The 10,564-nt window shown below is 42.6% G+C and overlaps 1 protein-coding gene across 4 annotated transcripts in view; it reads left to right on the top strand.

The window, feature by feature from the left end:
• LOC107210308 (monocarboxylate transporter 2-like) overlaps positions 1-10,302 on the top strand; it is a 37,368-nt gene extending 27,066 nt beyond the window's left edge. For all 4 annotated transcript variants that reach the window (XM_015640969.3, XM_015640970.3, XM_015640972.3 and 1 more), the window contains 2 exons: positions 5,094-5,942; positions 8,377-10,302. In XM_015640969.3, the coding sequence (XP_015496455.1) occupies positions 5,094-5,942; positions 8,377-8,699 (1,172 nt within the window). In that variant the 3' untranslated portion in view covers positions 8,700-10,302. The remainder of the gene's footprint in view (positions 1-5,093; positions 5,943-8,376) is intronic.
• The last annotated feature ends 262 nt before the right edge of the window (positions 10,303-10,564 follow it).

Here is a 10,564-nt window from a genome sequence, read left to right on the forward strand (position 1 = left end):
TCTCTGCAGTGGGATCCAGGCAGGGCTGTGTTCTCTGCAGCTCCATGCTCTGGGCCAGCTGCTGGGGATGGCCATCAGTGCCCTCAGCTCCCCCTGAAGCAAACCCAGGTTAATTGTGCTCTGCCCTGGGCATGGCAAGTCCTTCTGGGTACAAGTGTGACTATAAAGAAAGCACCCTTGTTCCTATTTTGCTGTGTGTTATCTTCCCTCTGTGAGATACACAAGATGAGATTTCAGGGGTTTGCTTCAGTTTACTTGCTCTTTTCCAGCTTGTGATGTGAGGAAGTCCTTTATCTGAAAATAAGAGCTGCTGAGTTGACTGAAAATGGCAACAATCACCTTATTGTGAAAAAAAACCCCTGTGTTTCCTTCTTGAAGTTCCAATTTGAACTGCCTGTATTGAAATATGAAATTCCATATTGGAAACTCAAGCAGAATAATGCATAGGCTCAGTCCAGCATCTTTAAGGCCTGCAGGTGCCAGGTTATTGCTTTTAAAGGTAGATGGATTAGAGTTTTCCACCTGTGTGAGTATCGATGTTTAATTGTAAGTATTTTTGTTTTATTATTTTGGATTAGGTACAGCCAAAGTTTATTCCAGTGCAGCTAGGACATCTGCTTGAAAACATGACACAATGAGTTCAAAATTGGCTTTTGAGGTTGCCAGGTGTATGATTTAATGAATGTTCCCAATCTCTCTGCAGATGCATTAAGTGTTGCTGCTTTCTGAATGTGAAAATGTGAGCTCAACATTTAAAATCAATAAAACCAGCCACTAGGAAAGTAAATTGGGACAGAAAGTTTGTCACCCTGTTCTTCTATATCAATATTCCTTTATTAACTCTGTACAGTAGTAAATAAGTCCCTGTGTAGGATTCCCTCTTTTAAACCTTACTTTTCCTAAGGACTGTCACTGTAATTAAATGAAACTGTGTTATTCTTGGATGAATAACAATCTTGCAGTTTTCTTGAAACAGACTCCAGGAACAAAGAGATGGGAAATAAAAATAACCAACGTCTCCCATATTTCTTAATGCATAAGTTTGCAGAGCTTCCTGCTAAACAAATTTCCTCTAGGAAGGCAAAGGGGGAAGTGACAGGACAAGGGGGAACGAGTTTCAACTGACAGAGGGCAGTTTAGATTAGATATAAGGAAGGAATTCCTTCTTGTGAGGGTTGGGAGGCCCTGGCACAGAGAAGCTGTGGCTGCCCCATCCCTGGAAGTGTCCAAGGCCAGGCTGGATGGGCTTGGAGCAGCCTGGGATAGTGGAAGGTGTCTGTGCCCATGGCAAGGGAGCTGGAATGGGATGGGTTTTAAAGTCCCTTACAACCTAAACCATTCTGTGTTTCTAAGTTGACTAATGATAGATTAGCATATGGAAACCATAAATCCTTTGCTAAAAATATTCCATGCATTTTGGTGAGCAGAAGGACTCAGACAAGAAACAGGGCTGTGGGAAGGCACCTAGGTGTTTTAGATGTTTTTAGATGTTCTAAAGCTAAAAGGTGACAAGAGGGAATTCTGTGCATAACCCCAGTGGACCTGGGATTGATAAAGACCTTGCTCTTGCTTGGTCCCTGAATGTGTGTGCAAGTCTGGTCCATCACCCAGCACAGAGAGCTGTCAGTGTGGGCAGTGCTCACAGGTGACCCTCGTGCCAGCCCCGAGGTACAGGGCTAGAACACCCACATCTCTTTGTCTGCAGTGCTGTTTCCTCTGAGCAGAGCACATCTTTTGTGTGCATCTTTCCCTGCTGCTTGCTGAACAAGGGCAGCCGTGTGGGTGAGGTGTTGGCTGATAACCCATCATCTCCAGGCACAGGGTGTGTGCTGGGGAAGGAATATTAATTTGACAGAGAAGGGAAGATGCTTGTAAGCCTGTTAACATGCTGGATGCCTCTAATTAATTAAGCTTGAAGTATTTTTCCTGGTCAGGCCTAACATGGAAGCATTCAAGGGCAATTATGAAGCCGCCTGCCCGTCACGGGGCTGTGACAGCGCTGCTGCACGAGGAGAGAGGCTTTTGTAAAGGGGATTTGCAGTAACTGTAGAGCAACCTGTAAACATCACACTTTTCTAGCCTCCTTCCTACTAGCCTGGAAAGAAAACAGACTGGTGTAAAAGCCTGTGCTCATGTAAATCACAGGGATGGAGGTAAAAACAAGGTCTTGGTACGAGGAGGTCTCTGCTACAGTTCTGTGCCTGTGGCATATTAATAGAAATCTCTTCAGAGGAGCAGAGCAGGAAGTTCTGTTTGCAGTGGAGGGATTAGACACGGCAATCTCAGTTGCTGACTTGATTATGCCTGTTTCCATTTGCATGCAGAGCAGGAGCCAGGCTCTGCTGGTGGAGGCTGCTCTGTCCTTGATGGCACTTTGCATGCACTGGAAACCCCACAGCCCCTTCCCATTTGTTTCCCTGCAGCTCTTAGACAAAGAAATGGGGTTTGCAAGCTGTCCACCTGGACAGATGCCAGCCTGGATGCATTAAATAGGTGTTTCAACATGCAACCTCTTCTGAAGTCTGAGGTAGAAGCAGCAAATTCCAAAGCTAATTGCAAGGTAGTAACGACTGGTGAGAGTTTAGTTCAATCTGCACCAATTAGACTGCCATGAAATAAAATGGGATTTTGGGTGAGGCATGTGGGCTAATGAGAATAGAGTCTTTGCCATGGCTGTAAATGTTGAGCACTGAAATACCTGGTCTGTTTGTTCCTTGCCAATAAAGTAAGAACAAGATCAATAACTACACAGCTGAGTCCTGTAGCACCACTTATTTCCTTCTAATATGAGTGAAATATATTTAATCCAGGAAAGGACACTCCCTCTGGCACAGGTTTGCTTCTACTCTTGCAACACCACTGACAGACCTCTCTGTCATATCCCTGGGGAGAAAATGTGGTTATTGAGTAACAATTCCAGCTATGGAAAAGCTGCTGTAGTTTCTGAAAACTGCAGTAAAATGGATGTAAATATTTCCTACTAAAGTCAGCCAAAAGCTTAAAGTAAATTGAAATTCCAGTTATTCAATTTGAAACTCTCCAAATTTAATTAATGGGAAGAGCATGAGGTAATATTAAATTAGATTTGTCTGACTGGTAAATTAATGTTCACATAATAAAAAAAATTAGAGATGATTATTGTTTAAGTGGGTAGCTGGCATCCAGTCTGATTTTCCTCCTTTGGAAGACATGTAGTGTGTCCCTACCAAAAATGACCCTGTGGAAATGATGGTTCAATTTCTGCCCTAACGACCAGCCTGGGAAATGGGGAATTAATGCAAACTCTCACCTGCTGTGCTGCATCCTCTCAGGTGGAAAAAGATACATTTCTGTATTTCAGCACTATCCAAGGGTGTTCTCTAACCAGGGCTGTGGTTTTCCCCTGTGGTTCCCAGCTCACCACTGAATTTGGCCCTATATGCATTACAAGCAGGCTGCACTTCCCAAAGATGTGCCCTGCCTAAGATATGGACTATCTAAAAAAATTCATGCTGAGAATGTTTTTGTATCCAAATTCATTTTAATATGGAGCCATTTCAATTTGTTTTTAATGTTGTAAACTTCAAAGTAATTAAAAAACCCCCAAAACTTTAGACTTGGAAAATATCATAATTTTGCAAACCCATTTAAACTGAAGCTATCCAGCACTGGCTGGATTCTGCTGCATCAGTTGGATTCTACTCTATCAGTGACTAATGATAGTGTTCCTTAATTAATTTTGAGGACCTTGACCTTTGTAAATTCTCTTCTGTAAAGCAATATGCCTAATTATGTACTGCACAGTTAAACAAACTAATTATATCGACTAATGAACAAGAAAAAAATCTGCATGACCCTATTTTCAGGATTCATGTTCTCTGATATAATCACTTCAAGGATTATATTTCTGCTTTGTTCTAATGTGGCTCATTCTTTCCTGGATGATGGAGTGGAAAATATGTGGCATGATTTTTAAATGCCATTTTGATGGAGTTCTGAAAAATGAACTTTTTATGAAAATACTGCACGTCAAAGAAATGCTTGAAAACATTATTGATGTTTAATTATTGATTATTGATGTTGGGCATCAGGAAGAATTGTTGAACATCAGGAAGATTTTTTTTCACTGGAAAGGTGATTATTGGAATGGGCTTCCCAGGGAGGTGATGGATTCACCATCCTTGGAACTGTTCAAGAAAAAACTGGATGTGGCAGTCAGTGCTCTGGTCTAGGTCATAAGGTGGTGATTGGTCAAAGGTTGGACTCCATGGTCTTGAGGGTCTTTTCCAACCTTATTGATTGTGTGATTCTATGGTTTTACATGGCTGTGCTCTCAAACAGAACCACAGAAGTCTGAGACCATCACAGCATTTGGTATCTCTGCCTGCAGATTCCACCTGTGCAGGAAAAGCTGGCCAACTGAATTAGCAGATTTATAATGGCATTTATATATCTAAATGCAATAAAAATAAATTCTAATTAAAAGAAACACTCTAGGGTCCTGTGTAATTAGCATCCTCAGTAGATGTTTTGCTGTGTGCTTGCAGACCTCTTAATCTTTGGCATCAGACCTGAATTGCTCACAGTACCACATCAGTTGTGGCTCAGGAGGGTGATGTGATTTTCTGTGCAGGTCTGGCTGCCTGGCAGCAGAGTTGGGTGCCCTTGGAAGGTGAGGCCAGCCCTGAATGGATACACTTTGGTGGTTGACACTGTCTAAGCTGAAACAACCTTCCTCAAACTGAGAGTTGCCATTTTTTAAAAACAGATCCATCCTCTCCCTCAGCAAGGCCAGTGCCTCTGGGCAGAACCCACCAGCATTCTGTGAGGGAATAGTGTTGGTGCACTCTGAAGCAAACTCTTGGTGCTAGTTTTGCCACCCAAGAGATTTGCAGTGCAAAAGAAAGGGGGTTCTCTGACTGAAAGAGTGTTTCTGGGTTCTGGGTACCCAAATGTGGCAGCCAGAACTCAGAGACACCCTGAGCAACATTTGCATCCAGATTATGGCGATGAAGAGCCACCAGTGAAACAGCTGACTGTCAATTTCCTCAAACAATGAGCTGAGGAGAAATGGGTCTCAAATCTTCCTTTTGTTTATCTGACCTGTTTTCCAGGATTTGGCCTTGCTCTCAACCTTCAGCCATCAGTGATAATCATAGGGAAATACTTCTTGAAGAGAAGACCCATTGCCAATGGCCTTGCTATGGCAGGGAGCCCCGTGATGCTTTGCACCCTGGCACCTCTCAACCAATTCCTTTTTGACAGTTTTGGCTGGAGGGGCAGCTTTTTAATTCTTGGGGCGATTTTATTAAACTGCTGTGTGGCAGGAGCTCTCTTCAGACCCATCGGGGCAGGCACAGCACTGGTCAAAACCCAGGTGACTGAGGAAGCGAAGGAAGCTCTGAAAGGTAAGATCACTGAAGATGGCCCCATGGAGAACACAGCAGAAGAGGAAGGAGGAAAGGACTGCTTTGAAAAAATCAATCAGTACCTTGATTTTTCCCTCTTTAAACACAGAGGGTTCTTGATTTACCTTATTGGAAATGTGCTCATGTTCCTGGGCTTCTTTGCCCCCATTGTTTTCCTGGCACCCTATGCAAAGCACACGGGCATCGATGAATATTCAGCTGCTTTCCTGCTTTCCATCCTTGCTATTGTGGACATGGTTGCTCGCCCCACCACCGGCATCGTTGCCAACAGCAAGTGGGTGAGGCCAAGGATCCAGTACTTCTTCAGCTTCGCCATTGCTTTCAACGGTGCTTGCCACCTCCTGTGCCCGCTGGCCTCCAGCTACACAGGGCTCATTGTGTACTCCAGCTTCTTTGGCTTGGCCTTTGGCATGGTGTGTGCCATGCTCTTCGAGACGCTGATGGACCTGGTGGGAGCTGCCCGCTTCACGAGCGCCGTCGGGCTCGTCACCATCGCCGAGTGCTGCACGATACTGCTGGGACCACCTATTGGAGGTGAGTGTGCTTTCCTCCTCTGCTGCCACTGGCATTCAGACTTTTGCAAGCACAGTGTGGGGGAAATTATTCCAAATGTGTTTTCTCTGCCTCACAATCACCTTTTGTCCACTGGACAGCAAAGGATGTCTCCTCCAGTCTTTCCTCTTTCCACCTTTCTGTGTAGTCCTCCAGTTGAAGTGAGTCTTGCAGAGCCACCTTTTAATCCTGGATCCCTTCAAACACTTGAACTGAATTAGCAGAGTGGGGCTTCCTACAACACCTACAACTTCCTTCCAACAACCTTGCATTTCAGACAGCTCCTCCTGGAGACTCCTCCTTTTGCAGCAGGCTGGAGTCCTCCCCAATTTAAGTAAAACACAACAGTTCTATGAAAGCCTCTTGTTGACTCAAACCTTGCTGTTTGTCTCTAAGGCTCTGACTATGCCACTAAAGAATTTCAGTCATCTTAATGCAGCTGAAGGATTTAAGTCTGTTCTAAAAAGAATTTTAAAAAAGGTTTATTTTGGATACCATGGTTTGAAATATCAAAAGGCAGAGCTCACAAAATATTGTCCATGTGGACAATACTGAGTTTCCAGGAGGACTTTCAGTCATCTAAAGTTAAGTAAGGGCAATGATCTCCTGTGTTTTAGAACCTTAATATTCCCTCTATAGCATGTGCTCCTTTTGCAGTTTGAACCCTTTTCCTGGATTCAAAACTCAAATCTGGGTAATGCTTCATATGACACATTCTGCAGAGCTGTTTAATTCTTTATATTACTGGGTAGCTCATACAGTGTGACAGAAGCAGCTGTATCCTCTTGCTTAGAGATTCATTATTTAATTAATGACAAACAAAAGAAAATACAATTTTAAAATGACCGTTTTCTGAATTATATAATTTTCTGTGTGGGAGATTAAGTTAATGACTAGAGACTGCTAATGAGGCTAAAACAGTTCTGTGTAATAATCAGTAATATTAGTTTTCTAGGGTTTTTCCCACCATTTTAATAAGCAGCAAATTTATTGGTTCTTTGGCATTTTAATAACCTACTGCAGGGTTCTGCTTTAATGAACTAAGTAAATTGTTCCCAGTGTGTTTTATGACTTTATCTTATTCTCAAAGGAGAAGAGGCAAGACTATCCTACTGTTGAATTTTCCAATACTCTACTCATTAAAACTCTCATTGAAACCTATTTAGGAGACCTCTAGGTCATCCTGATGAGCAGAAAAGGAAAAATTGTTGCAATTAGCATTTGGTTGATGTTTCACCAGTAGCATGAAAAACACAGTGCATTGAAAATGGTGTACCAAGTCAGCTAGGGATGATTCAGGAAAAAAACACTGACCAAAACCAGTTAAAAATTATTATTTTTGTGATCAGGAAATCTATTTGGTGACCATAAAAAACCCCTGTTAGTGCAATGTAGTGGGATAATTAATCAGCAGCTTTTCAACATTAAGGGTCAATCGGGAAGTAATTAAAGGTCCCTCCTTTTGAGGAGAACATATTCCAAAACGTCAGAGATGGATGATGGGGCAGTTTCAGGGAACATTGTCTGTACTGTGAAGGCCAGGTTAGGAGTGGGTCTTACTTTATTAGGAATTGGGATGTTAAGAATGGTCTGTGTTGTCCAGTAAATGAGAATTAATGCTCAGGATCATAATCCCAATAAGATTTGCATTACATTTTGACATAATGGAGAATGGTGACATTTCAATTAAGCCGTCTCCCTTCAATTACTCTGTAACTCTGTAGCAGAGGCATTAACCTTTGAGAGGAACCTGTCACATTTGTCTTGGCATTGAAATTATCTGACATTGACAGCATCATCTTTGCTTTCCCTGGAACTAATGTTTTCCAGTTTCACGCTGTGCCCTTTCCTCTTTAGATCATGAGTGTAACTGCAGAAAGGGCAACTGTGACCAAAAGCTGAGTGCCCTCTAATGCTGGTGGGTGACCCATGGTGGAATAAATCACAGGGTCTTTGCCAAGAGCCTGAGATGAGACCCAGTGGGAAGGTGCCTTCTCATGAAAGTCTTCCCAAATGATGCTTTTTGACTGCCAAGCCAAATGGGCATCCTTGCAGCTGATCATTGGAGTCAGTGGAAAGGCTGCCTGCAGGCTCTGTGCAGACTCTGTGACCAGAGGAGTAGTTTAGCATGGAAAAAATAGGTGTGCTGGAAAAGTCCAGACTTTGCAGTGTAGGTTCCATCCCCTTCTACTGAACTGTGCAAATTATCAGAGCATTACCTGTACCAATGTCAGCTACCCACAGGCTGTGTAGTGCAACACCTGTTCAGCATTTGCAGGCTTTGGGTGTTTGTGGAAGAGACCAGAAGTTCAGAGAACGTTTCATCCTAAAGCCACAAAGGTGCTCCTTGATATACAGGATCTGAAAACACAATACCCTTGCCTTAATCTCTAAATTTCCTTTGTTTTTTTTACAGGAATTCTTATTGATACCTTTGGGGACTATAAATATATGTTCATTAAATGTGGATCTGTGATGGTCCTGGCAGGAACCTTTCTGTTCATCATGAATTATTATAATTATCGTATGCTTGCCAAGGAGGAGAAGGAAAGAAAGACAAAAGAAGAGGAGCCTAAATCTGTAAGGACAGAAAATGAGGACAAAAAAACCTGGGACAAAGACTCCACACAGGATGGGCCTGAGCTGGAACCTTTGAGAGAGAAGGGAGCAGGAGTCAAGAAGGAAATGAATGGCACAAATGAAGTTTATACCTGTTCTTGTGAGCAGGATGGGAAATGACTCCTGGGTTGCTCAGGTGAGCACCAGCTGTGAAATCATACTAGGTTTTAAAATTTTACTCTATTCTCTGCCATGTGCATCCTCTTCTTTGTTGTAGGAGAAGACTAGAACAGAAACAGGTCCTGACTCTTATAAAATGCTGGGACACTGCAGTATCCACTTGCTTACCAAAGGTCCTGCAAGATTTTCCTTTAGATATTCATCATTTCCCAGAGAAAAGGGAAAGGTTATGTTTTGCAGGAGGCCAGGATGAGGCTGACATGAGACAGGAGTCCTTCTTCAGGTGCTTTGTCTATGCAGGGCAGAAATTTAATCTTAAACTTAACCCTTGTCCTACATTCAAACAGTGCAAATTAAATTTTTTCCTACTAGGTTACAAAGTCCTTATTATCCAATTTCTGTGTGCCTTACCATTTCTAGTAAGCTTTTTCTTTACAACACCCTGGTGAGACAGTAAGCGTTGCCACCATTAATTAATTGTACAAATGAACAAGTGAAGCACAGAGGAGCTTTGGGCATCATTGCATCAATGAATAAAGCTTAGGTGTGCCAGAGCTGAAATGGAACCCTCTGCCCTGAGTTAGCTGCCTAAAAGCCCTGCTGAGCACAGGTATTGCCTTGCTAGAAAACAGGGAATACAACGGGTAGCAGAGCACAGCTCTCTCTGCAGTGCACTCTGCTCACTGTGGGCCTCACTCCACTCAGCATTAGTGGTTTTGAACACTTGTGTCACAGCTGGGACCTTGTGCCCTGTTTTTTGTAACCTGGTTTCAGCTGCATCCATCCTGGAGGGACTCCAAACCCAGCTGCCTCCCCCTTGTTTGGGCTGGAGTGGGCACCTCCCTGCTGCTGGCACTGCTGGCCTCGTGCCACCCTGCTGCATTAATTACGGAGATGGAGAGGTGGAGCTGAGACCACTTAGAGTATTTACCATCCTGTGGTGGCAATTTTGATCTGGGAAGATCTGCACTCTGATGTATTTTATGCCAAGCAGCTGCTGCCCAAGAGCCGTGGATGTTGAGCATGGCGTCATGCAGTTGAATCATCAGACTTCTGTGGAATTTCATGGATTTGATTGGATAAAAAACAAGGACTTTTCAGGCAGGTCACTCAAATCCAAAGCTAAAACTAGTCCAAAGGTTAGTTCTCCTTTTTCTTTACTTCAACACTACCCATATGTGATCAGATCATATTTTTTCATGGTTTTGTCTTTGAAGAACTGTATTTTCTTGTCACTTGTGTACACAATATGAAGAAAGGCTTGTAAAAACACTTTAATAAATACACTGTACTCTTAAAATTAGATCATTCATATCTTCTTGTACAAAACCTTTTCTGTGAGTTCTTTTGTTTCTTTGAAGAATAGTGGTCTTTGACTTTAGTAGGACATAAATTTTAGCCTTATGTTATAACTTGTATTTTCACTGAAAAAAACAAAATCTATATGAAATAATTAGGCCTTCAGTGCTTGTTTTTCATACCCTTTATTTCTGTCAAATATATCTATGATATTTCATTAAAAAAGGCATTAATAGAAGGTGGTGAATATTTTCCAATGTGCCTTCTGTCATATACTTAATAAAACTATTTTAAAAAAATCAAATGAGTTTGCATTTTCCAGTTCATGTAATGCAGCGTTTTGATCCAGTAAGGAGTTTATTCTCAGAGGGTTTCCAGTCCTGGCTTTGTGCACATGGTCACACAACTCTTGTTCACAACCTCATGTTCTTGTTGATTTGGATTCCTTTGCCATCTTTGGTGGTCTGGGCCAGCCTGGCTCACACCTCAGTTGTGTGGGCCCAGGGGACTGAAAGCAGTGCAGAATGACCTGGCAAGGACCTGACAAGGTATTTTCATACCTTTCC

The sequence above is a fragment of the Parus major genome, chromosome 12, assembly GCF_001522545.3.
Source record: "Parus major isolate Abel chromosome 12, Parus_major1.1, whole genome shotgun sequence".
Classification (NCBI taxonomy): domain Eukaryota; kingdom Metazoa; phylum Chordata; class Aves; order Passeriformes; family Paridae; genus Parus; species Parus major.